This window comes from Phyllobates terribilis, unplaced genomic scaffold (assembly GCF_046119375.1).
Source record: "Phyllobates terribilis strain yellow unplaced genomic scaffold, ASM4611937v1 Scaffold_12__6_contigs__length_324123572, whole genome shotgun sequence".
Taxonomy (NCBI): Eukaryota; Metazoa; Chordata; class Amphibia; order Anura; family Dendrobatidae; genus Phyllobates; species Phyllobates terribilis.
The window spans coordinates 113,928,993-113,956,421 of record NW_027362772.1 but is presented as its reverse complement, the minus strand read 5'-3'; the positions used below and the strand labels follow the sequence as shown (position 1 = coordinate 113,956,421).

General features: G+C 41.2%; 1 protein-coding gene across 4 annotated transcripts in view; it reads right to left on the bottom strand.

The window, feature by feature from the left end:
* LOC141172247 (C-Jun-amino-terminal kinase-interacting protein 3-like) overlaps window positions 1-27,429 on the bottom strand; it is a 394,188-nt gene that overhangs the window by 253,895 nt on the left and 112,864 nt on the right. For all 4 annotated transcript variants that reach the window (XM_073656238.1, XM_073656235.1, XM_073656236.1 and 1 more), the window contains exon 4: window positions 4,409-4,500. In XM_073656238.1, coding sequence (XP_073512339.1) covers window positions 4,409-4,500 — 92 coding nt within the window. The remainder of the gene's footprint in view (window positions 1-4,408; window positions 4,501-27,429) is intronic.

Genomic DNA, 27,429 nt, shown 5'->3' with positions numbered 1-27,429 from the left:
TTTAATAAGTGGGATTTCTTGCCTTATAAATGGGGTTGGGACCATCAGTTGTGTTGTGCAGAAGTCTGGTGGATACACAGCTGATAGTCCTACTGAATAGACTGTTAGAATTCGTATTATGGCAAGAAAAATGCAGCTAAGTAAAGAAAAACGAGTGGCCATCATTACTTTAAGAAATGGTCAGTCAGTCCAAAAAATTGGGAAAACTTTGAAAGTGTCCCCAAGTGCAGTTGCAAAAACCATCAAGCGCTACAAAGAAACTGGCTCACATGAGGACCGCCCCAGGAAAGGAAGACCAAGAGTCACCTCTGCTTCTGAGGATAAGTTTATCCGAGTCACCAGCCTCAGAAATCGCAGGTTAACAGCAGCTCAGATTAGAGACCAGGTCAATGCCACACAGAGTTCTAGCAGCAAACACATCTCTACAACAACTGTTAAGAGGAGACTTTGTGCAGCAGGCCTTCATGGTAAAATAGCTGCTAGGAAACCACTGCTAAGGACAGGCAACAAGCAGAAGAGACTTGTTTGGGCTAAAGAACACAAGGAATGGACATTAGACCAGTGGAAATCTGTGCTTTGGTCTGATGAGTCCAAATTTGAGATCTTTGGTTCCAACCACCGTGTCTTTGTGTGACGCAGAAAAGGTGAACAGATGGACTCTATATGCCTGGTTCCCACCGTGAAGCATGGAGGAGGTGTGATGGTGTGGGGGTGCTTTGCTGGTGACACTGTTGGGGATGTATTCAAAATTGAAGGCATACTGAACCAGCATGACTACCACAGCATCTTGCAGCGGCATGCTATTCCATCCGGTTTGCGTTTAGTTGGACCATCATTTATTTTTCAACAGGACAATGACCTCAAACACACCTCCAGGCTGTGTAAGGGCTATTTGACCAAGAGGGAGAGTGATGGGGTGCTACGCCAGATGACCTGGCCTCCACAGTCACCAGACCTGAACCCAATCGAGATGGTTTGGGGTGAGCTGGACCGCAGAGTGAAGGCAAAAGGGCCAACAAGTGCTAAGCATCTCTGAGAATTCCTTCAAGATTGTTGGAAGACCATTTCCGGTGACTACCTCTTGAAGCTCATCAAGAGAATGCCAAGAGTGTACAAAGCAGTCATCAAAGAAAAAGGTGGCCACTTTGAAGAACCTAGAATATAAGACTTATTTTCAGTTGTTTCACACTTTTTTGTTAAGTATATAAATTCCACATGTGTTAATTCATAGTTTTGATGCCTTCAGTGTGAATGTACAATTTTCATAGTCAGGAAAATACAGAAAAATCTTTACATAAGAAGGTGTGTCCAAACTTTTGGTCTGTACTGTATATTTGCTTCATTTCTGTTTCTGAAAAACACCCATGGAGTCAAAATTGTCATTACACCCGTACACTCCCAGGGGGGAGTAAATACAAATAAGAAGTTACTTGAGGGGAGGGTTCTGCCACTTGGGGGCTCTGCAAATTGAATCCGCACACTATTTTAGGAAAATCTGTGCCGCTAAAGTCAAGTAGCCCTCCTTCCCTCCCGAGCCCTGCCATGTGGCTAAGCAGTACTGTACAGACAAATATGGGGTATGGTCATGGTCATTAGAAATTGTGCAACAAATTATGGGGCATTGCCTCTTGTTAAAATGTAAAATCTAGGGCTAAATTAGTATTTTAGTGATAAAAATGTAATTATTATTTCTTCTTCACCACCAAATGATATAAAATTCTTTCATGTCAATATGCTCACTACATCACTAGACGTATTCAATGAGGGGCGCAGTTTGTAAAATGTCGTCACCTGTGGGTGGGGGGGTTGCCTTTCTGGCATCTCAAGGCACTGCCAATGCGACATGGCACCTGCAAACCATGCCAGCAAAATCTGTGCTATAATATGGTGCTACTTCCCTTCTGAGCTTTGCATTCTTCTTCAAAAGTAGTTTCTGACGACTGTGGTAGATCGTCTCACTCAGCTGTACACATCGGTAGACATGGGAACACTGTCTCTTTAAATCCTTGCCTGGTTGATTATACAGGCGGCATAAACCATGGTGAAATAAAAGTAAACACGGCCCTTTGGGCAAAACAGGAAAACAAAAACAAAGTGGTAACACAAAACACAGTCCTTGTGGTAGCGGGGATACACCAGCTCAGAGTTCAGCAAACAAACGGTTCAGGTTAGCACAAACTACGACCACCTCTCTGGAGTTAGTGTTCAGTATGTATGGAGAGGCTGAGTGCCTCAGCAAGCAGTATAATTAAACCCCAGACCACACCTTGGGGTGGAGATATGGAGAACAACCTTCCACCAGGTCTATGGTTGTTCTCAAAAATCCAACCTTTAAAATGGCTTCTTAACCCCTCTCAACACTTAGTGTGCTGGAGAAAAACTTCTGGGTTTCAAATCACTGAAGCCAATAGTCTCAGTGAACCATACCTCCCCCTCCATCACTTTGCCAGTGACTTTGTCACACCACATATAGGGTATCGGCATACTCAGAAGAAATTGTGTAACAAGTGATGTGGTCCATTTTCTCTTATTACCCCATTTGAAAATTAAAAACATTGGGGCTAAAACATTTTAGTGGAAAAAAATTAAATTACACAGTTCTGTTAATTATCTGTGGGTTTAAGATGCTCACTACACCCCTGGGTGAATTCCTCAAGATGTGTAGTTCCAAATGGGGTCAGTTTGTAAATTTCTGCTGTTTTGTCACCTCAGAGACTCTTCAAATGCGACATGGCACCCGCAGTCTATTCTGAGCAAATCTGTGCTCAAAAAGTCAAAGAACACGCTTTCCCCTTCTGAGCCCTGGCGCATGCCGAAATAGTAGTTTCTACCACAAATGGGGCATCAGTGTTCTTAGGATAAATTGCTCAATAAATTGGGTGGTCCATTTTCTCTTGTTACCCTTGTGAAAAGGAAAAATTTGGAGCTAAAGCAACATTTTAGTGAAAAACACATACATTTTTCATTATTTTCTTCCACTTTGCTATTTTCCTTGTTTAGCACCTGAAGGCTTAACAAACATCTTGAATGCAATTTTGAATATCGTGAGGGGTGCTGTTTTTTTTTTATTACAGCTGGGTCTTTTAACATATAGGATTATCAAAGTCACTTCAAAAGTGAAGTGGTCCCTACAAAAATAGGATTTGCAAAATTCATTGGAAAAAAAAAATGAAAAAAATATTGCTCAACTTTTAACCATTCTAACTTCCTACCAAAAAAACATGTTTAAAAAATGAATCGGAGATAAAAGTAGACATGTGATAAATATTATTTATTCATTATTTTGTGAGGTGTGATTATTTGTTTCAAGGGCATAAAAAAATCAAAAATTGCGAATTTTTCTTTTTTTTCTTTAGATATTTTCATAAATAATTGCAAATCATATAGATCTAAATGTATTATCATGAAGAATAATGTGTCATGTAAAAACAATCTCAGAACCACTGGGATAGGTTGAAATGTTCCAGGGTTATTACCACATAAATCGATACTGGTCAGAATTGTAAAATTTGGCCTGATCTGAAAGTTAAAAACAGGCTTGGCTGGGAAGGCCTTTTCTGTAATTTTTTTATTATTTATTATTGTTATTATTATTATAAAAGTATCCCATCCAATTGCAGCTGATCCAGTGATTCTGGGACAGATTTTATTTTTCTTCTATGCCACTGCCTTCCTGATAATAAAGGTACAAATTTTTCCTTCAATCAACTGGGCGTATACCCCAAAAAATTCTTGTGGGTCCTTGCTCCCCCCCCCCCCTCTGACGCTGGCAAAACATTGCCGTGCCCACAGTGAAGTTCTGCGGTGTATGTCCAGAATGTTTTGTCAGCCCATCCGAGAGCAGCAAGAGGTATGGGCAGAGATCTGTGTTTCAGCAATGTATCACTTAGTTTACTTGGCGCAAAAGTTTTGATAAACTAATTGTTTCTCTGCTGCAGATCTAGCAGTGCTCAGAAACCCCATCTGTGTATAACCCCACCCATACCACTGATTGGCAGCTTTCAGTAGTGTGAGTGGGGTTATACAGAGTAGCAGAACTAGGAGGCGCATTACAGCTAGCCCAGTAATGATCATCTCCTGCTGATAAAACACTGATTTTATTGAACTAACAGCAAATAGCCTAGTAAGTGACATCTTTGTAATTAGGGTCTCTCCCCCTACTTAATGCTTCTCTCACATTACATAGCAAAAAACCTGCTGACGGATTTCCTTATAATGAAAAATTTGCACCATTATTAGTGAGGAATATAACTTTGTAACGGAGAGGCAAAGAAAAAAAAAACTGTTCTGAAATCAGTGGAGCGGCACCAATTGGAGGAGGTATACCATTTTAACTCCAGCGAAAGGTCCTCTCTACATTTTATGACTGCGCATAATGACAATCAGAATGATTTTCATCACTACTCACCTGCCCTGCAGTGAAGGGTTGCGTCCAGAGAGTCGAGCAGCATCTGAAGAAAGTGATCTTTGGTACTTTAGCTCTTTGTAGCTCTTAACAATCTGCAGATTATAGACAAATGTATTAGCAATATTTACAATGTAGCACGCACTTTTTAATTAACGCATGCACATTTTTTTTTTTCATACATCTAAGGGTTGTTGAAGAGGTTTGCCCTTAGTACTCTAGGGCTTAGCAATCTGGCTTGATTCATTTTACTCTCAGTACGGATGATTATCTGAATAGTTTTTCTCACCTTTACGCCGTTTGATTTTTAAGTCGCTCTATTAAGGTGGAGCTGTAATCTGAGACTACAATTCAGTCTACAGTGCTATCAGGGAGACTGCAATAGTCAGCAAAGAGAAGTGATTAAAGCAAAAATTCTGTATATGTACTGTGCATATATGAGAGGGCCCTGTGTAAAAATACATGGTGACATAGCTGTGGTAATTGCAGTCATCAACTGCAGCCAATCATTACTAGGTGTGCAAATTGAAGTACCCGGAACCACGTGATTGGAAGCTCCGTCTGCTAACCCAGAGGAGACGCTGAAGGCATCGTGGCAGTGCTATCAGCACCAGCAGCTGTTTAACCTGGGTTGTGCGTTCTGCACAACCCACTCGGGTGAGCAGACCACTGTATCTGCACACATATTCCACTTCCATACAGGTTCACACAAGCACTGCGCTTTTCCACCCCACCCCCTTTTTGTCAATCATTACTAGGTGACAGAGGCCCACTCACAGCCGTCAGATGCCGCAAACGCGTTGAGTCAAAGCTAATCAGTCGACTGAAAGGAAAGTTTATTTTACCCAGGATCCCACACACTAAGCCCCAAGTTTCAATGTTTCAGTGAGTTGATTAAAGTGGATATTGGTTGTGTTGAGTTACAATCTAAAGCATTATTGGATGTGAAAATTGTTTTGACCATCAGTGTAACTGCACCCCAAAGTCACCCATACCATTAGTCTATACTAAATACTCTGTTCTAAGATTATTTTTTTTTTAATAAAACCTTAAAAAAGGGGTTTTCCATTTTCAGAGAACTTCTTACCCCAGCTGCCTTACTCACCCTCCCTAGGTCCAGCATATCTGTAGTGTTGACATGTCAATAATGCTACAGCCAATCAGTGAGTTCATCAGCTCATGCCATCTATATTGCCCATACAGATGGCATGAGCTGATGAACTCACTGATTGGATGCAATACTATCGACGATGTCAGAGCTGCAGACATTAGTGGACATTGCAGTGGAAACGGAGCACTGGACCTGAGGAGGTTGAGTAAAGATAAGCTTTATTTGTTTTTTTTTAAATAACTGCACCTGTTCTGAAAACTGAAAACTCCTTAAAACCAAAATACAAAATAAGGATTTCTTTAGAAACAGTTTGAAAAGGTAGCTAAATTGAGTTTGAGAAGTAACAATAGATTTGTTATTATTTTCATAGTTTATTTAAAGGGAACCTGTCAGGTCTGATACCCCTATTGACATGCAGATATACTGTAAAGTTAATCTGCAGGTTCATAATAATAATTTTATTTCTACAGACCCAAATGTATTCCACGGCACTTTACAATTAAGCGAGGACATGTACAGATAATAAAGACATTACAAAGCAACACATAGTCCAATAGTTACAGGAGGAGTGAGGGCCCTGCTCGCAAGCTTACAGTCTATAATAGTGTTATGAAGCAGCCTGGTCACTGTATTGCAAGCCTGGCTACAGTATGGAACTTTATTCCTCCTGGCAGCCTCCGGCTTTCAGTCACATAGAGGCTCGGCCGGCACAGCTTCAATCACCGGTCAGTGCATAGAGAGCGGCGGCGGCAATAACCGTTCCCCGACACTGTCTGACAACGAGATCAGCAGTACATCAGAGCAAGCTGTCAGTCAGGGCCGGGGCATGGTTACAGCCTCCGCTCTCTGTGATGACTGCAGTTTCTCGGGGCACACCCGCATGACTGAATGCCGGTGACCCCAAGAGTGAAAAACTTAAGTTTCTCCTGGGAGCCACGATTTCAGTCCATATCCCTATATTTGCAGTTTAATATTGTTAATGAACTTGACAGCTTACTTAAAACTTGGACTGCTGAAAGTTTAATCAAATGAAAGTAAGCTCATTATTTTTGTGTTATTTGTGGTGTATGGACTACTCTCATACTTCGGCGACTGAATGTGAGTAAGTAATTCATCTGACAAGTTAGATCACCACTCACATCATTAAAGACATACATTTTTACAACAGTGCATCTCAAAAATGACAAGCTGGTATCCTTAATCCACTTGGGTTTGCGAGGGACCGGAAGTATTCCGCTTGGAGAGAAGTTTGAAATATTTTTTTATCTTCCAAGCATGGCCACGTTCACATGTTCAGTATTTGGTCAGTATTTCACATCAGTATTTGTAATGCAAAACCAGGAGTGGGTGATAAATACAGAAGTGGTGACGTGTTTCTATTACACTTTTCCTCTGATTGTTCCACTCCTGATTTTGGCTTACAAATACTGATGTAAAATACTGACCAAATACAGAGCAAATGAACGTGGCCAAACTGTGACAGTTGTTCTCGCTCAATAAACAAGAGCACCTCTCTGAAGTGAAGCTGATGATGAGAACGCCTTCAGAGACCACTCCAGCCGAGTGCCCATCTTGCATTGTGCCCCCACCATGCCCTAAGTGCCAGAGTATACAGCCTACTGGAGTCACCCTGTATTTGTAATAGGCAAGCTAGCATGTCAGAATAATAATAAGTGAATGGATATGACAGCCTTGGTGAGCTGACAAAAAAGCTGCTGGTTGGCAAGAACCTTTTCACATAGACAAATGAGGTCTTGTTTTTTGAGGAACAACCTGAACTTTTGAATGACGTCTTTCATTTTACTTTTTTTTTTTTTCTTCACATCACTCCGTTTATTAATCAAATTAAAGGGATTTTCCCACGAACAAAAGTTCATTTTAAATCAACAGATATTGGAATAATTTCCACAATTGGATGTGTTCAAATAAAATGTTCCTGTGCTGAGATAATCTTATAAGGCTATGTGCGCACGTTCAGTATTTGATTGCAGAAATTTCTGCATCTCTTGGCAGCAAAAATACACTTTTTGCTGCGATTTTGGTGCGTTTTTGATGTGTTTTTGTACAACAATGAATGCTTTTTGGAGCTAAATAAAGATATTTGAAAAAAAATAAAAACGTGCAACATCGCTTTAACCCTTGGATTACCATCAGACCTGGGGTGAGTATATTGTTAATTTAAATGATTAAAGAATGTGTCTATTTTAATTTCAAATAAAGTGTTTTATTCTCAGTGTGTGTGTTTATTTAACTCTTTACTTTATAATGAGGGTGTCCAGCTGACACCTCTTCATTACTATAGCTAGGGTTAGGTGTCAGCGACACCTAATCCTATTAAGCCTAATCCTATTACTCCTAATGCCACACTTCTTTTGTCAGTACATGTGGATCCACTGCATGTAATGACATTTCAATCTGTCAAAACTTGCAGCTGAGATGCTAGTCTCCACTACAGAAATTGACATACCGCAGGTGAGTTTGGGTACGTGCCCATGATCAGGAAATGCTGCGGATTTGACGCTGCGTATTTATGCAGCGTCAAACCTGCAGCGTCCAGATGTTACACACCGTAGTAGATGGCATTTCTAGAAATCCCATGTCCACTATGCGTACATCTGAGGCGGCGGATCATTCACGGAAACTGACATGCGGCACGTCTTTCAGGACATCAGCATGTCAATTTCTCTTGTGGAGTCCCTAGTCTACGCAACAGAAATGTGACCATTAGAATGTATTGCATGCGGTAAATCCGCATGGTTTAGTGAACACATGCGGATTTAACTGCGTTCAATAGAACACAGTGTTTTGGACGCAGTAAAAATATGCTCCGGACACATCATGGGCACATACCCTTAAATTTAAAAAATGGCGAGGGCTCTGGGGGCTAATATTACTGGCCGGGGAAGGGGCCAGTAGCCAAAAATATTCCCTGACTATTTATAACTGCCCACAGCTGTTTGCTTAGCCTTTACTGGCTAGATTACAGGAGGACCCCAGAAAATAAAAATTGACGTAGGGTCCCCCCTATAAAATCTAACCAGCAAAGGCTAGGCAGACAGCTGGGGGCTGATATTAACAACTTAATAACCGGAGTATTTTCAGTTTTTGCATTTTCGTTTTTTGCTCCCCTTCTTCCCAGAGCCAGAACTTTTTTATTTTTCATTCACTATGGCCATGTGAGGGCTTCTTTTTTGCGGGACGAGTTGTACTTTTAAACGCCATCACTGGTTTTACCATATCGTGTAATGGAAAACGGGAAAAAAAATCCCAAGTGCCGTGAAATTGCAAAAAAAATGCAATTCCACAGTTTTTTTTTACCACGTTCACTGAATGCGAAAACTGACCTGCCATTATTATTCTCCAGATCATTACGAGTTCGTAGACACCAAACATGTATATGTCCTTTTTTATTTAAGTGGTGAAAAAAAAAAATCCAAAGTTTTCATTTTTTGTGATCTGGGGCTGGGTGAGGGCTTATTTTTTTGCGCGCCAAGCTGACGTTTTTATTGATACCTTTTTGGGATAAATTCGATCTTTTGATCGCCCATTATTGCATTTTACTGCAATGTTGGGGTGACCAAAAAAAATTAATTCTGGCGTTTGGAATTTTTTTCTCGCTACGTCGTTTACCGATCGGATTAATTCTTTTTTTATATTGATCGGGTGATTCTGAACACGGCGGTATCAAATATGTGTATGTGGGGTTTTTTATTATTTTATTTTGAATGGGGCAAAAGGGGGGTGATTTAAACTTTTAGATTTTTTTTAAATTTTGAAAAACTTTTTTTTTTATTTTTTACACTTTCTGCTTGCTTCAATAGTCTCCATTAGGAGACTAGAAGCAGCAGTTTTCGGATTCCTTCTACTGCATACAGACGATGAGCAGATCGCCTGAATGCAGTAGAAATGCTCATGTGTTATGAGTTCCGACCACTAGGTGGCGCTCATAGCAATCTTTACATAGTACTGCAGACCTCGGGTTGCCATGCCCACACATCGGTGACCCGCAATCACGTGACGCGGTAACCAATGGGTGGGGTAAGTGACGCACTTCCGGCGAGGTGCTGTTAAATGCCACTGTCAAAGATTGACAGTGGCATTTAACTAGTTAACAGCCGCGGGTGGATTGCAATTCCAGCCACGGCTGTTGCGGGCACATGTCAGCTGTATAAATCAACTGACACGTGCCCAGTTCAGCATGGGCTTAGCGCCGGAGCCCCCGCTGAACCGGCCTTTCCGACGTGGTGCGTACTATTAATAATAGTAATATTAGTAATATTTTTATACCTGCATTTTTGCTGCGGATTGGACGGACTCAATTCAAGTCAATGGGTGAAAAACGCTGCAAAAACGCACAAAGAATCGACATGCTGCAGATTTAAATGCAATGACAATCCTGACAGGAAAAATCCTGATTATGTGCACAGCACTTCAGGATTGTCAGTTCATTAGCTGGCACAAGGATTCCCTAGCGTTTTTAACCCATTTCTGCGTTCAAAAACCTCCGCAAAAATGCACCAAAAATGCAGAGTGTGCAGATAGTGCACAGCAGGGGCACATTTAGGCAAGGTAATGGCCATGTCTGACCGTGCTGGAACATGGTCTGATCATACCACAGCTCCTGGGCAGGGGGATGGGAGGGAGGACTGTGCGAGCAAAAGAGTATACAGACATTACGGCAGGGGATCACAGCTTATTCTTTCTCTGAGGTGAAACATTTCCCTGCCTGCTTTTAAACAATGCTTTACTTCAAAGAAAGAATTATTTGCAGTGTGATCCCATGCTGTAATGTCTGTATAATCCTGCCGCCCCGCCCAGGAGCTGTGGTATGATCAGACCATGTTCCTGCACAGTCAGACACAGCCATTACACAGTACACAGCAGGGGCACATTTATAAGATTATCTCAGCACAGGAATATTTTATTTAAATACATCCAATTGTGGAAAATCTATTTTTTTTAATTAACTTTTGTTCGTGGGAGAACCCCTTTAATTTTATACTTGAATAGACCAGAATGTTATGTACGTGTTCATAACAAATATGTTAAGTTTCTTTACTTTTTTATTATTATTATTCATTTTTAAATGGAGGAAAGAGTGGGCTATTAAAATTTTATTTTTTTTATTTACTTTTATTTTGAAAGCAGTGGGCAGAACTCAAGTTCACCCTCAGCAGTTAGAGGTTGATGAGAGCTGAATAACAGCTGTCATCTGGTGGCAAAAAAAAACATGTTTCAAAGAACCCGACATATGCCGTAATAGTATGTCATATGTTGGGAAAGGAATAGTATAGAGCTTCTTTTGACATAACGCCTACAAATATAATCTTCTGTGAAACAGTTGAAATTCCAAGCTATACACAAAACTGCAAGAATTAAATCAGGCTCTATCTGAAGGCAATGGTTGCACGAAACATAGTAACAATAGCAGATTTAGCAATTGAAGTTTTTAATTTTTTTTACACCTGAGCACTATGAAACTCTACACTACTAAGCTTGGGTAACTCACAGTTTGGCAAAACCCTTATACTTACACCTGACTGTGCGTGAGAGCGCTGATCTCTCTGGTTGTAACTGTTTTTTATTTACAATGAAGAGACTGATTAAATATAAAGAAGGATACTCTGACATGAAAGTTTGAGTTGAAACAGACAATGATGGCTTTACCTTAAATTTTAGTGTTTATTGGTACAATTTCAGGGATCTTGAGACACCTTTTCTTTTAAACAAAATGATCGTGAAACAGTGATTACGATTTTTGTTGTGCTTTACTTACTAGGCGACAAAAACAGGTATGTATACAGGAGAAAAGGACGACACTCCAACAGAAAGTAGAATTGATTTTTTTTCTACTGCTGCATTTTTCAAAAAATAAGACCGTGTCTTATATTATTTTTGCTCGGAAAGATGAGTTGGGGATAATTTTCAAAGCAGGTCTTATTTTTTTTTTTTAACAGCCTGTCTCCTCTTTATTTCCTCTAGAGCAGTGTTCCCCAACTCCAGTCCTCCAGGCCCACCAACAGGTCATGTTTTCAGGATTTCCTTAGTGTTGCTCAGGTGATATCACTTGAATCACTTGCACAGGCAATTATTCCATCACCTGGGAAATACTAAGGAAATCCTGAAAACATGACCTGTTGGTGGCTCTGTAGGACTGGAGTTGGAGAACACTGGTCTAGAGGAAATAAAGAGGAGACAGGCTGTTAAAAAAAAAAAAATAAGACCTGCTTTGAAAATTTACAGCCTGTCTCCTCTTTATTTCCTCTAGACCAGTGTTCTCCAACTCCAGTCCTCAAGAGCCACCAACAGGTCATGTTTTCAGGATTTCCTTAGTATGGCTCAGGTGATGGAATAATTGCCTGTGCAAGTGATTCAATTATCACCTGAGCAACACTAAGGAAATCCTGAAAACATGACCTGTTGGTGGGCCTGGAGGACTGGAGTTGGGGAACACTGCTCTAGACCACGTGTCAAACTCTGGCCGGCAGGCAGATTACATTTGGCCGGCGAGTCAGGAGCGTTGCTAGGTTGCTACAGCATTGCTGCGTAGCTCAGCAGAACTGACACGCCAGCAACCATAGAGCTTCCTCCAGCCTGTGCAGAATGGCATGTTCTCCCTCATTGACCCAAGGACTCCTACTAATGGAGGCGAGAATGCTTCCTGCTGCCTGTTGGCTTCTTCACAACAAGAATGGTCACAGAGTCTGAGATTATAGTGATACTAGCTATTGAACCCATTCTATGCCCGGGTGGCGGGCATTTTTATTAGTATATGCTCCCCCATCCTGTTACATGGTGCCATCATGATGTTACATTCAGCCCCCATCCTGCGCCCCATCTTGTTATGTGCTGTCCCCATCCGGAGGCTGGGGGAGGAGTGTGGCGCTAGAGTACGCGTGCGCCCATACCGTGCTGTCCGGCGCCAATGTGTCTTCACTAAAATGGAGGCGGATAGCACGCTATGCGCCGATTCCAACGCCGCACTCCTCCCCCGGACTCCGGCCAAAACAGAGGTGCCGCAGCAACATTCCTTCGGGTCAGGTTTGTACTTATGACGAAAAAAGAAGCCAGCTCACCTATAGTTCTCAGTGTTTCCGGAGCACGGAATCTCAAGGGACCGCTTGCAAACAAAGATTAGAAAAACATTCCAGCTTCCATCGTGGATAAAAAGAGTTTTTTATTTAAGTAATGGCAATTCGATATAAACATATTTAGCCATAGCAACGTGTTTCGAACTCAATGTGCGTCCTTTGTGAAAGCTATATGACTAATGAACAGACGTGATTAAATACAAAAAATACACAAATCCAATGAGAGATAAAAATCACATGATTAGCTGTCAATCAGAACATCGAAAATCACCTGATTGAAGCATACAAAATGTAATCTAATATAGAACATACAAAAAGGATTTCTGCAGTACATTATAAAAACAATTACATAGAAAAAACACATGTAGGTGAGCCTATACAAAAAGCAATTTAGATATCAATAATGATACATAAGTTCACGCTGCAAATTGACGCCAGTGGGATTACAGGTGTCAAGATTCATTATCCAATATGCCTCGCGGTTTAGCAGACGTTTCCTTAAGTCTCCTCCTCTAGGATTCGGAGTGACCTTCTCAATGCCCATAACTTGGAATGAGGATACATTTCTATTATGATGTTGTATAAGTGTGGTCAAAATAGGTGCAATCTCTGTCAATATGCAAAAGTCACAAAATATTTTTCTAATGCGGATAAATCTCAGACATTTCATATAAATCTATTTATTAACTGCATCTGTGATCATGGACTATCTATAATTCATTGTACCTTATGTGATAAAATGTATGTGGGATGTACAATCAGAAAACTGAAAAAAAGAATTTCTGAACAGGTCTCTGAAATAACTAATGTTTCTATGAATAATCACAATATGTCTCATGCTTCTAGGCACTTTATACAACATCATAATAGAAATGTATCCTCATTCCAAGTTATGGGCATTGAGAAGGTCACTCCAAATCCTAGAGGAGGAGACTTAAGGAAACGTCTGCTAAACCGCGAGGCATATTGGATAATGAATCTTGACACCTGTAATCCCACTGGCGTCAATTTGCAGCGTGAATTTATGTATCATTATTGATATCTAAATTGCTTTTTGTATAGGCTCACCTACATGTGTGTTTTTTCTATGTAATTGTTTTTATAATGTACTGCAGAAATCCTTTTTGTATGTTCTATATTAGATTACATTTTGTATGCTTCAATCAGGTGATTTTCGGTGTTCTGATTGACAGCTATAGGTGCATCTCATAAAATTAGAATACCATCAAAAAGTCAATTTATTTCAGTTCTTCAATACAAAAAGTGAAATTCATACTATATAGAGTCATTACAAACAGAGTGATCTATTTCAAGTGTTTATTTCTGTTAATGTTGATGATTACAGCTTACAGCCAATGAAAAAACAAAAGTCATTATCTCAGCAAATTAAATAATTAACAAAAACACCTCCAAAGGCTTCCTAAGCATTTAAAAAGGTCCCTTAGTCTGTTTCAGTAGGTTCCACAATCATGGGGAAGACTGCTGACTTGACAGATGTCCAGAAGGCAGTCATTGGCACACTCCACAAGGCCCCAGAGTTCCAATTTTCATTTGGAAATCAAAGTCACAGAGTCTGGAGGAAGAGTTGAGAGGCCACAATCCAAGCTGCTTGAGGTCTAGTGTGAAGTTACCACAATCACTGATGGTTTGGGGAGCCATGTCATCTGCTGGTGTAGGTCCATTGTGTTTTTTCAAGACCAAAGTCAGCATAGCTGTCTACCAGGAAATTTTAGAGCACTTGATGCTTCCCTCTGCCGACAAGCTTTTTGGAGATGGAAATTTCATTCTCCAGCAGGCTTGGCACCTGTCCACACTGCCAAAAGTACCAATACCTGGTTTAAAAACAACAACTCTGCTTGATTGGCAAGGCCTCCATGCCACGCCGCATTGATGCAGTAATTGATGCAAAAGGAGCCCCGACTAGGTATTGAGTGCATTTACTGAACATCCATTTCAGTAGGCCAACATTTCGGATTTTAAAAACATTTTTCAAGCTGTTGTTATAAAGTATTCTAATTTACTAAGATAATGACTTTTGTGTTTTCATTGGCTGTAAGCCATAATCATCAACATTAACAGAAATAAACACTTGAAATAGATCACTCGGTTTGTAATGACTCTATATAATATAGGAGTTTCACTTTTTGTGAAATAAATTAACTTTTTGATGACATTCTAATTTTGTGAGATGCACCTGTAATCATGTGATTTTTATCTCTCATTGGATTTGTGTATTTTTTGTATTTAATCACGTCTGTTCATTAGTCATATAGCTTTGACAAAGGGCGCACATTGCGTTCGAAACGCATTGCTATGGCTAAATATTTTTATATGGAATTGCCATTACAAAAATAAAAAACTCATGTACTTATGGCGCCAGAGATCATGGTATGCATTCAGTGTCTACAGATCCCGCGATCTCCAGCACCATATACTACTCTTACCTGTAACGGCTGGATGCCTTCTTCTGTTTCGAGCCAGACTGCGCAGGCGCGTCGCGCTTGTGCAGTCTCTAGAGGCTTCGGACAGAAGGACACATCCCTGGTTATATTATAGATGTCCCTCAATTCTGTTAATATCCCCCATTCTAGTGCATGGCCCTCCATCCCGGTATGCAAGGCACACCTCATCCCTATCCTGGTATGCATGGCACCCCTCATCCCTAATCCTGGTATGCATGGTACCCCCTCATCCCTATCCTGGTATGTATGGCACCCCTCATCCCTAATCCTGGTATGCATGGTACCCCTAATCCCTATCCTGGCAAGCATGGTACCCCTCATCCCCAATCCTGGTATGTACTGCCCCCCTCATCCCCAATCCTGGTATGTATTGCCCCCCTCATCCCCAATCCTGGTATGTATTGCCCCCCTCATCCCCAATCCTGGTATGTATTGCCCGCCTCATCCCCAATCCTGGTATGTATTGCCCGCCTCATCCCCAATCCTGGCATGCATGGCACCCCCTCATCCCAATTCTGGTATGTATGGCCTCCTCATCCCCCAATCCTGGTATGTAGGGCCCCCTCATCCGTATCCTGGTTTGCATGGTACCCCTAATTCCTATCCTGGTAAGCATGGTACCCCTCATCCCCAATCTTAGTACGTATGGTACTCCTCATCCTTAACCTGGTATGCATGGCACCCCTCATCCCCCAATTCTCGTATGTATGGCCTCCACATCCCTATCCTGGTATGTATGGCCCCTCATCAGTATCCTGGTAAGTATAGTACCCCTTATCCCTATCCTCCTATGTATGGCTACCCTCATCCCTATCCTGGTATGTATGGCCCCCCTCATCCCTATCCTGGTAAGCATGGTACTCCTCATCCCCCAATCCTGGTATGTATGGCCATCCTCATCCTTATCCTGGTAAGCATGGTACTCATCATCCCCCAATCCTGGTATGAATGGCCCCTCATACCCACCACGCTGCACACACGCAAAAAAACAAACACTTCTACTCACCTTTCTTCCCTGTGCTCCAGCGCGGCGTCCCGTTCTACCGGAGGTCAGTGGAGGAGTGTGACGCTGGAGTACACGAGTACCCATATTGCGCTGTCCGGCACCATTTTGTTGAAAACACACTGTAAATGTGTCTACAGCAAAATGGTGCCGGATAGCGCGCTATGCGCATGCGCCGATTCCGACGCCTCAGTCCGCCCTCCAGCCAGAAGAGGCGCCGCGGCAACACTCCTCTGGGTCAGGTAAGTATGTCCTTATGAGATAGCTGTATGCATTCAGTGCCTACGCATACCGCGATCTCCGGCACCATATACTCCTCTTACCTCTATCGGCTGGATGCGTTCTTCTGTCTGGAGCCAGACTGAGCAGGCGCGTCACCCTTACGCAGTCTATAGAGGCTTCGGACAGAGGGACGCATCTACCGTTATATTATAGATGGTGACTGTGTTCGAGCTTCATGCTCCTTGGTGCGGTGTAGCATCGGCGTCTCTGCCCTTTGATAGGCAGAGACGCCATCCCTCTCACCTCCCCGCTGCTGGCGCGGCGTCCTCCAGCGCTTCTCTCCCCGCTGCTTCCGGCACACGCTCCTTCCCCGGCAGTGTGCTTAGGGCGCGCGTGCGCTCTCCCCCTCTCTTAAAGGGACCGCGCGCGCCGTCCTTAGGAGTCCCCGGCCAATTGCCCTTGGACCTCCCATATATAAGGCACCTCCTCCAAAATGGAGGTGCCCGAGCAATGTTGTTTGCACTGTGTCTCACTTGTGCTTCAGCCCTCAGGTTCCGCTGCTAGCCTGACTTCTCGTCCTGCCTGCCAGCTTGTTACTTGCCTTGTCCGCCAGACCGCTCACCTGGGAGCGTCCTTCAGTTACCTGCCTCGTCAGTCAGACCACTCACCTGGGAGCGTCCTTCAGTTACCTGCCTGTTACCTGCCTCGTCAGTCAGACCGCTCACCTGGGAGCGTCCACCAGTTACTGCCTGTTACCTGCCTCGTCTGCCAGACTGCTCACCTGGGAGCGCCCGCCAGTTACCTGTCAGGTATCCGCCTCGCCTGTCTACTCAGAGACTGTCCCGGTCACTTGCCGTGACCACCTGCCTATCTACCCAGAGACTGCCCCCGTCACTTGCCGTGACCACCTGCCTGTCTACCCAGAGACTGCCCCCGTCACTTGCCGTGACCACCTGCCTGTCTACCCAGAGACTGTCCCCGTCACCTGCCGTGACCACCTGCCCGTTTACCCAGAGACTGTCCCTGTCACTTGCTGTGACTACCTGCTTGCCCTCCCTGGGAGTTACCCGCTTCCTTACAAGGACTTCCCCCTTGTATTGCAGCTCAGAGGTTCCACCTCCCGGACCAGTAACATGTGGGATCAGGTTTCTCAGCCACAAACAGCCCAACCAGCATAGAGCTCTGAGAACAAGTCATCATAGCCTGGGTTCTAATGTCTGACAGGGAGGCCTCCTGTCACTGCTCTTGTGAGGAGTCCAGGCTGGACTCATTTTTTTATTTTATTATATATATCTATATATACACACACACGCACACACAAATCTGGCAAAAATTAAGAGACCATTGCAAAATTTTCGTTTTCTCTGATTTTTCTCTTTATAGGTATATTTTTGAGTAAAATGAAAATGTACATTGTTGTTTTATTCTATAAACTACAACATGTCTCCAAAATTCAAAGCTAAAAATGTTGTATTTATTCGCAGCAAATGTGAAATCGTCAAAATAATAAAAAAGAAACAGTGCTTTCAGACCTCAAATAATGCAAAGAAAACAAGTTCTTATTCATTTAGAAACAACAATACTCATGATTTAACTCAGGAAGAGTTCAGAAATCAATATTTGGTGGAATAACCATGATTGTTAATCACAGCTTTCATGTGTCTTGGCATGCTTTCAGTCTTTCACACTGCTTTTGGGTGACCTTATGCCACTCCTGGCACAAAAATGTAAGCAGTTCTTCTTTGTTTGATGGCTTGTGACTATCCATCTTCCTCTTCATTACATTCCAGAGGTATTCAATAGGGTTCAAGTCTGGAGATTTGGCATGGTTAAAAGCTATTTTTTCCTTCAAAATTACTTTTGGGCTATTCCTAGCACTTGTTTTGCCATCCAGCTTGTCATATTGCAAGAGGATTGTGAAGACCACAGCATTGTTATTTATACTTTTCCCTCATTATATAAGACTTGGTTCAGATGATCACCTAATCCATAAGCACATTAAGTAGAATGAGGTGGACTTTGGTTGAAATTCAACTGACACTGGAATGGAATGGCTGTCAGACATGTAGAGATGGGGATTTTTAGAAAACTGTGCAATGGTCTCTTAATTTTTGCCAGAGCTGTATATACAAATATACATAAACAAACACAGTGTGAAGGAATTAATTATTTGATCCCTTGCTGTTTTTGTAAGTTTGCCCACTGACAAAGACATGAACAGGCTATAATTTTAAGGGTAGGTTAATTTTAAGACAGTTAGAATATCCCAGAAAAAAAAATCAAGAAAATCACATTGTATAAATTAGGTAAATTTATTAGAATTTTGCAGTGAGAAATAAGTATTTGATCGCCTACAAACCATTATGAGTTCTGGCTCCTACAGACCATTTAAACGCTCCTAATCTACTCGTTACCTGCATTAAAGATAGCTGTCTTACATAGTCACCTGTATAAAATACTCCTGTCCACAGACTCAGTCAGACTCTAACCTCTACAACATGGGCAAGACCAAAGAACTTTCTAAGGATGTCAGGGACAAGATCATAGACCTACACAAAGCTGGAAAGGGCTAAAAAACAATAAGTAAGACGCTAGGTGAGAAGGAGACAACTGTTGGTGCAATAGTAAGAAAATGGAAGAAATACAAAATGACTGTCAATCGACATCAATCTGGGGCACCATGCAAAATTTCACCTCGTGGGGTATCCTTGATCATGAGGAAGGTGAGAGATCAGCCAAAAACTACACAGGGGGAACTTGTTAATGATCTCAAGGCAACTGGGCCACAGTCACCAAGCAAACCATTGGTAACACATTACGCCTTAAAGGTTTAAAATCCTGAAGTGCCCGCAAGGTCCCCCTGCTCAAGAAGGCACATGTGCAGGCCCGTCTGAAGTTTGCCAATGAACACCTGGATGATTCTGTGAGTTATTGGGAGAATGTGTTGTGGTCAGATGAGAAAAAAATTGAACTCTTTGTCATTAACTCAACTCGCCGTGTTTGGAGGAAGAGAAATTCTGCCTATGACCCAAAGAACATCGTCCCCACTGTCAAGCATGGAGGTGGAAACATTAGGTTTTGGGGGTGTTACTCTGCTAATGGCACAGGACTACTTCACTGCATCAATGGGAGAATGGATGGAGCCATGTACCATAAAATCCTGAGTGACAACCTCCTTCCCTCCGCCAGGACATTAAAAATGGGTCGTGGCTGGGACTTCCAGCAAGACAATGACCCAAAACATACAGCAAAGCAACAAAGGAGTGGCTCAAAAAGAAGCACAATAAGGTCATGGAGTGGCCTAGCCAGTCTCCAGACCTTAATCCCATAGAAAACTTATGAAGGGAGTTGAAGCTCCGAGTTGCCAAGTGACAGCCTCAAAACCTGAATGATTTAGAGATGATCTGCAAAGAGGAGTGGACCAAAATTCCTCCTGACATGTGCGCAAACCTCATCATCAACTACAAAAACATCTGACTGCTGTGCTTGCCAACAAGGGTTTTGCCACCAAGTAATAAGTGTTGTTTGCCAGAGGAATCAAATACTTATTTCTCACTGCAACATGCAAATAAATTTATCTAATTTATACAATGCGATTTTCTTTTCCATATTCTATCTCTCAATGTTAAAATGAACCTATCCTTAAAATTATAGACTGTTCATGTCTTTGTCAGTGGGCAACCTTACAAAAACAGCAAGGGATCAAATAATTATTTCCTTCACTGTATATATATTATATACAGTACATTATAATATATATATATATATATATATATATATATATATACACACACACACATACATATACACACACACACACATATACACACACACATATATACACACACACATAAATATACAGTACAAACCAAAAGTTTGGACACACCTCATTTAAAAAATTTTCTGTATTTTCTTGACTATGAAAATTGTACATTCACATTTAAGGCATCAAAACTATGAATTAACACATGTGGAATTATATACTAAACAAAAAAGTGTGAAACAACTGAAAATATGTCTTATATTCTAGGTTCTAAGTGCTAAGCATCTCTGGGAACTCCTTCGAGATTGTTGGAAGACCATTTCTGGTAACTACCTCTAGAAGCTCATCAAGAGAATGCCAAGAGTATGCAAAGCAGTCATCAAAGCAAAAGGTGGCTACTTTGAAGAACCTATAATATAAGACATATTTTCAGTTGTTTCACACTTTTTTGTTAATTATATAATTCCACATGTGTTAATTCATAGTTTTGATGCCTTCAGTGTGAATGTACAATTTTCAAAGTCATGAAAATACAGAAAAATCTTTAAATGAGAAGGTGTGTCCAAACTTTTGGTCTGTACTGATATATATATTTATTATACACACATATATATATATAAATTTAAAGGGGTCTGAATACTTTCTGTACCCACTGTTTATACAGGTGAATCTCACAAAATTAGAATATCATCAAAAAGTTAATTAATTTCAGTTCTTCAATACAAAACTTACAAGAAGGGGGGGCACTGCTAGACTTAATATTAACCAAAAGGCCAGACCGCATATCAAATATACAAGTTGGGGGTCACTTTGGTAATAGTGATCACAAAATAATATGTTTTCATGTATCCTTTAATAAGATGTGTAGTAGAGGGGTTACAAGGACACTAAACTTCAGGAAGGCAAATTTACAACGGTTGAGAGATGATCTTAGTGCAATAAACTGGGACGATATCCTGAGACATAAAGCTACACAAAGCAAATGGGAGACATTTATTAGCATCCTGAATAGGACCTGTGCACAATATATACCCTATGGGAATAAACATGCTAGAAATAGGAGGAAACCACTATGGCTAAATAGAGCTGTAAGTGGCGCAATAAGTGACAAAAAGAAAGCATTTAGAGAACTAAAGCAAGTAGGTAGTGATGAGGCATTAAATAAATATAGAAAATTAAATAAATTCTGTAAAAACCAAATCAAGGCAGCAAAGATTGAGACAGAGAGACTCATTGCCAGAGAAACTAAAAATAACCCCAACATATTATTTAACTACATAAATAGTAAAAAACTAAAAAATGATAGTGTTTGCATCCTTAAAAATAGTCTGGGTGAAATGGTGGATGAGGATGAGGAAAAAGCCAATATGCTAAATGATTTTCTTTCAACAGTATTTACACAAGAAAATCGCATGATAGAAAACATGATTAGTGATAACAAAAATTCTCCATTAAATGTCACTTGCTTAACCCAGCAGGAAGTACGGCGGAGTCTAAAAATCACTAAAGTTGACAAATCCCTGGGCCCAGATGGGATGCACCCGCGAGTACTGCAGGAATTAAGTAACGTCAGATAGACCATTACTTTTAATCTTTAAAAATTCCATAATAACAGGGTCTGTACCACAGGACTGGCGTATAGCAAATGTGGTGCCAATATTCAAAAAGCGGACAAAAACCGAACTTGGAAATTATAGGCCGGTAAGCTTAACCTCTACTGTGGGTAAAATCCTGGAGGGTTTCCTAAGAGATGCTATACTAGAGTATCTGAAGAAGAATAACCTCATGACCCAATATCAACATGGGTTTACGAGGGACCGTTCCTGTAAAACTAATCTGATCAGCTTTTATAAAGAGGTAAGTTCTGGACTGGACCAAGGAAATGCAGTGGATGTTGTGTATATGGACTTTGCAAAAGCTTTTAATACAGTTCCACTCAAAAGGTTGATACATAAAATGAGAACAATGGAGATAGGGGAAAATATATGTAAGTGGGTTAAGAACTGGCTCAATGATAGGAAACAAAGGGTGGTTATTAATGGAAAACACTCAGACTGGGTCTCAGTTAACAGTGGGGTACCACAGGGGTCAGTATTGGGCCCGCTTCTTTTTAACATATTTATTAATGACCTTGTAGGGGGCATACAGAGTAATATTTCAATATTTGCAGATGACACTAAACTCTGCAGGGTAATCAATACAGAGGAGGACAATTTTATATTACCGGAGGATATATGTAAACTAGAAGCTTGGGCTGATAAATGGCAAATGAGCTGTAATGGGGATAAATGTAAGGTAATGCACTTGGGCAGAGGAAATAAAATGTATAATTATATGCTTAATTGTAAAACACTGGGCAAAACTGTCCCTGATAAAGACCTGGGTGTATTGGTGGACAACAAGCTCATGTTTGGTGGCCAATGTCAGGCAGCTGCTGCAAAGGCAAATAAAATAATGGGATCCATTAAAAGATGCATAGATGCTCATGAGGAGAACATAATTTTACCTCTATACAAGTCAATAGTGCGACCACACTTAGAATACTGTGTACAGTTCTGGTCTCCGGTGTATAAGAAAGACATAGCTGAACTAGAGCGGGTACAGAGAAGAGCGACCAAGGTTATTAGAGGACTGGGGGGTCTGCAATACCAAGACAGGTTATTACACTTGGGGTTTAGTTTGGAAAAACGAAGGCTTAGGGGTGATCTTATTACTATGTACAAGTATATGAGGGGACAGTACAAAGACCTGTCTACTGATCATTTTACTCTGAGGCCTGAGACGGGGACAAGGGGGCATCTTCTACATCTGGAGGAAAGAAGGTTTAATCATAATCACAGACGCAGATTCTTTACTGTAAGAGTAGTGAGACTATGGAACGCTCTGCCGCATGATGTTGTAATGAGTGATTCACTACTAAAATTTAAGAAGGGCATGGATGCCTTTCTTGAAAAGTATATTACAGGTTATATATACTAGATTCCTTAATAGGGCGTTGATCCAGGGAACTAGTCTGATTGCTGTATGGAGTCAGGAAGGAATCTTTTCCCAGCTTAGTGTTTGCCACATGGGTTATTTTTGCCTTCCTCTGGATCAACATGTTAGGCTAAGGGTTGAACTAGATGGACTTAGTGTTCCTTCAACCTTAAAAACTATGTTACTATGTAAAAAGTGCAAATTGCCTCTTCAGAGAAAAAGAGGACTTGAAATCTATAGCGCCACCTATTGGAAGCAGCAATCCTACAAGTCACAATCAACCCTTTAACGAGTCATGCAATATGACTTAGGATATTGAACGACTCGTTAAAGGGTTGATTGTGACTTGTAGGATTGCTGTTTCCAATAGGTGGCGCTATAGAGCACAAGTCCTCTTTTTCTCTGAAGAGGCAATTTGCATATTAAATTTCCCAGAGGAGCATTGCACGGCGAATAAGCCTCCTTACCTGACGTGCTAGAGCTGGTGTGTCACTCTCCATAAGGAAACGTTACCCCTTAGACCTATGTAAAAAGTGAAACTCCTATTATATAGAGTCATTACAGAGTGATCTATTTCAAGTGTTTATTTCTGTTAATGTTGATGATTATGGCTTACAGCCAATGAAAACACAAAAAGTCATTATCTCAGTAAATTAGAATACTTTAGAACACCAGCTTGAAAAATGATTTTAAAATCCAAAATGTTGGCCTACTGAAATGTATGTTCAGTAAATGCATTCAATACCTGGTCGGGGCTCCTTTTGCATCAATTACTGCATCAATGCGGCGTGGCATGGAGGCGATCAGCCTGTGGCACTGCTGAGGTGTTATGGAAGCCCAGGATGCTTTGATAGGGTCTGGTTGGGTCTGGTATTTCTCATCTTCCTCTTGACAATACCCCATAGATTCTCAGGCGAGGTCAGGCGAGTTTGCTGGCCAATCAAGCACAGTGATGCTGTTGTTTTTAAACCAGGTATTGGTACTTTTGGCAGTGAGGACAGGTGCCAAGTCCTGCTGGAGAATGAAATTTCCATCTCCAAAAAGCTTGTCGGTAGAGGGAAGCATGGAGTGCTCTAAAATTTCCTGGTAGATGGCTGCGCTGTCTTTGGTCTTGATTAAACACAGTGGACCTACACCAGTAGATGATATAGCTTCCCAAACCATTACTGATTGTGGAAACTTCACACTAGACCTCAAGCAGCTTGGATTGTGTGCCCCTCTGCTCCTCCTCCAGACTCTGGGACCCTTCCAAATGAAAATTGAAACTCTGGGATCTTGTGGAGTGGGTCAATAACTGACTTATGAACATTTGTCAAGTTAGAAGTCTTGCCCGTGATTGTGGAGCCTACTGAAACAGACTAAGGGACCTTCTTAAACGCTTAGGAAGCCTTTGCAGGTGTTTTTGTTAATTATTCTAGATTACTGAGATAATGATTTTTTGAGTTTTCATTGGCTGTAAGCTATAATCATCAACATTAACAGAAATAAACACTTGAAATAGATCACTCTGTTTGCAATGACTCTACATAATATATGAGTTTCACTTTTTGTATTTAAGAACTGAAATAAATTTACTTGATGATATTCTAATTTTGTGAGATGCACCTGTATAAACAGTGGGTACGGAAAGTATTCAGACCCCTTTAAATTTTTCATTGCAGCCATTTGGTAAATTCTAAAAAGTTCATTTTTTTTCTCATTAAAGTGCACTCTGCACCCAATCTTAACGGAAAAAAAACAAATGTAGAAATTTTTGCAAATTTATTAAAGAAAAACTGAAATATCACAAGGTCATAAGTATTCAGACACTTTGCTCAGTATTGAGTAGAAGCATCCTTTTGAGCTAGTACAGCCATAAGTCTTCTTGGAAATGATGCAACAAGTTTTTCACACGGGGTTTTGGGGATCCTCTGCAATTCTTCCTTGGAGATCCTCACCAGTTCCGTCAGGTTGGATGGTGAACGTTGGTGGACAGCCATTTTCAGGTCTCTCCAGAGATGCTCAATTGGGTTTAGGTCAGGGCTCTGGCTGGGCCAGTCAAGAATGGTCACAGAGTTGTTGTTCTTAAGCCACTCCTTTGTTATTTTAGCTGTGTGCTTAGGGTCATTGTCTTGTTGGAAGGTGAACCTTGGGTCAAGTCTGAGGTCCAGAGCACTCTGGAAGAGATTTTCATCCAGGATGTCTCTGTACTTGGCCGCATTCATGTTTCCTTCAATTGCAACCAGTCGTCCTGTGCCTGCAGCTGAAAAACACCCCCATAGCATGATGCTGCCACCACCATGTTTCACTGTTGGGATTGTTTTGGGCAGGTGATGAGCAGTGCCTGGTTTTCTCCACACATACCGCTTGGGACTTTTTGGTGATAATTCTATCTTCATCTCATCAGACCAGAGAATCTTATTTCTCATAGTCTGGGAGTCCTTCATGTGTTTTTGAGCAAACTCTATGCAGACTTTCATATGTCTTGCACTGAGGAGATGCTTCCGTTGGGCCACTTTGCAATGAAGGCCCTACTGGTGGAGGGCTGCTGTGATAGTTGACTTTGTGGAACTTTCTCTCATCTCCCTACTGCATCTTTGGAGCTCAGCCACAGTGATCTTGGGGTTCTTCTTTACCTCTCTCACCAAGGCTCTTCTCCCACGATTGCTCAGTTTGGCTGGATGGCCAGGTCTAGGAAGACTTCTGGTGGTCCCAAACTTCTTCCATTTAAGGATTATGGAGGCCATTGTGCTCTTAGGAACCTTGAGTAATGCAGAAATATTTTTATAACCTTGGCCAGATCTGTGCCTTGCCACAATTCTGTCTCTGAGCTCCTTGGGCAGTTCCTTTGAGCTCATAATTCTCATTTGGTATGACATGTACTGTGAGCTGTGAGGTCTTATATAGACAGGTGTGTGCCTTTCCAAATCAATTACTATCAGTTTAATTAAACACAGCTGGACTCCAATGAAGGAGTAGAACCATCTCAAGGAGGATCACAAGGAAATGGACAGCATGTGATTTAAATAGGAGTGTCTGAGCAAAGGGTCTGAATAGTTATGACCATGTGATATTTCAGTTTTTCTTTAATACATTTGCAAAAATTTCTACATTTCTGTTTTTTTCCAGTCAAGATGGGTTAATGACAAAAAAATGAACTTTAGAATTTACCAAATGGCTGCAATGAAACAGAGTAAAAAAATTTAAAGGGGTCTGAATACTTTCCATACCCACTGTATATACACACACAGTTGTGCTCAAAAGTTTACATACCCCAGCAGAATTTTTCATTTCTTGGCCTTGTTTCAGAGAATATGAAAGATGACAAAAAAAACTTTTTCTCACTCATGGTAATTGGTTGGGTGAAGATGAATGCAGCACATTATCAGCAAATACTGGAGGCAAATTTGCACTCCCCAACCTGGAAACTGCGCATGGGAAGTACTTGGACGTTCCAACATGACAATGATCAAAAACACAAGGCCAAGTGGACTTGTCATTGGCTACAGCAGAACAAAGTGAAGGTTCTGGAGTGGCCATCTCAGTCTCCTGATCTCAACATCATTGAGCCACTCAGGGGAGATCTCACGCGCGCAGTTCATGCTAGACAGCCCAGGAATTTACAGGAACTGGAGGCTTTTTGCCAAGAAGAATGGGCAGCTTTACCATGAGAAAATAAAGAACCTCATCCACAACTACCATAAAAGACTTCAAGCTGTCATTGATGTTAGAGGGGGCAATACACGGTATTAAGAACTGGGGTAGGTGAACTTTTGATCAGGGTCATTTGGATTTTTTGGTTGTCATTAAGATTTAATAAGAGAAAACACAGTAGTTTGACAATATATGGCTTCACTCAACCAATAACCATGAGTAGAGAAAATGTTTTTTGTTATCATTCATATTCTCTGAAACAAGGCCAAGAAAGGAAAAATTCTTCCGGCGTATGTAAACATTTGAGCACAACTGTGTATGTGTACATATATATATATACATATATAGTACAGACCAAAAGTTTGGACACACCTCATTTAAAGATTTTTATGTATTTTCATGACTATGAAAATTGTACATTCACACTGAAGGCATCAAAACTATGAATTAACACATGTGGAATTATATACTTACCAACACATTGTGAAAAAACTAAAAATAGGTCTTATATTCTAGGTTCTTCAAAGTAGCCACCTTTTGGTTTGATGACTGCTTTGCACACTCTTGGCATTCTCTTGATGAGCTTCAAGAGGTAGTCACCGGAAATGGTTTTCACTTCACAGGTGTGCCCTGTCAGGTTTAATAAGTGGGATTTCTTGCCTTATAAATGGGGTTGGGACATCAGTTGTGTTGTGCAGAAGTCAGGTGGATACACAGCTGATAGTCCTACTGAATAGACTGTTAGAATTTGTGTTATGGCAAG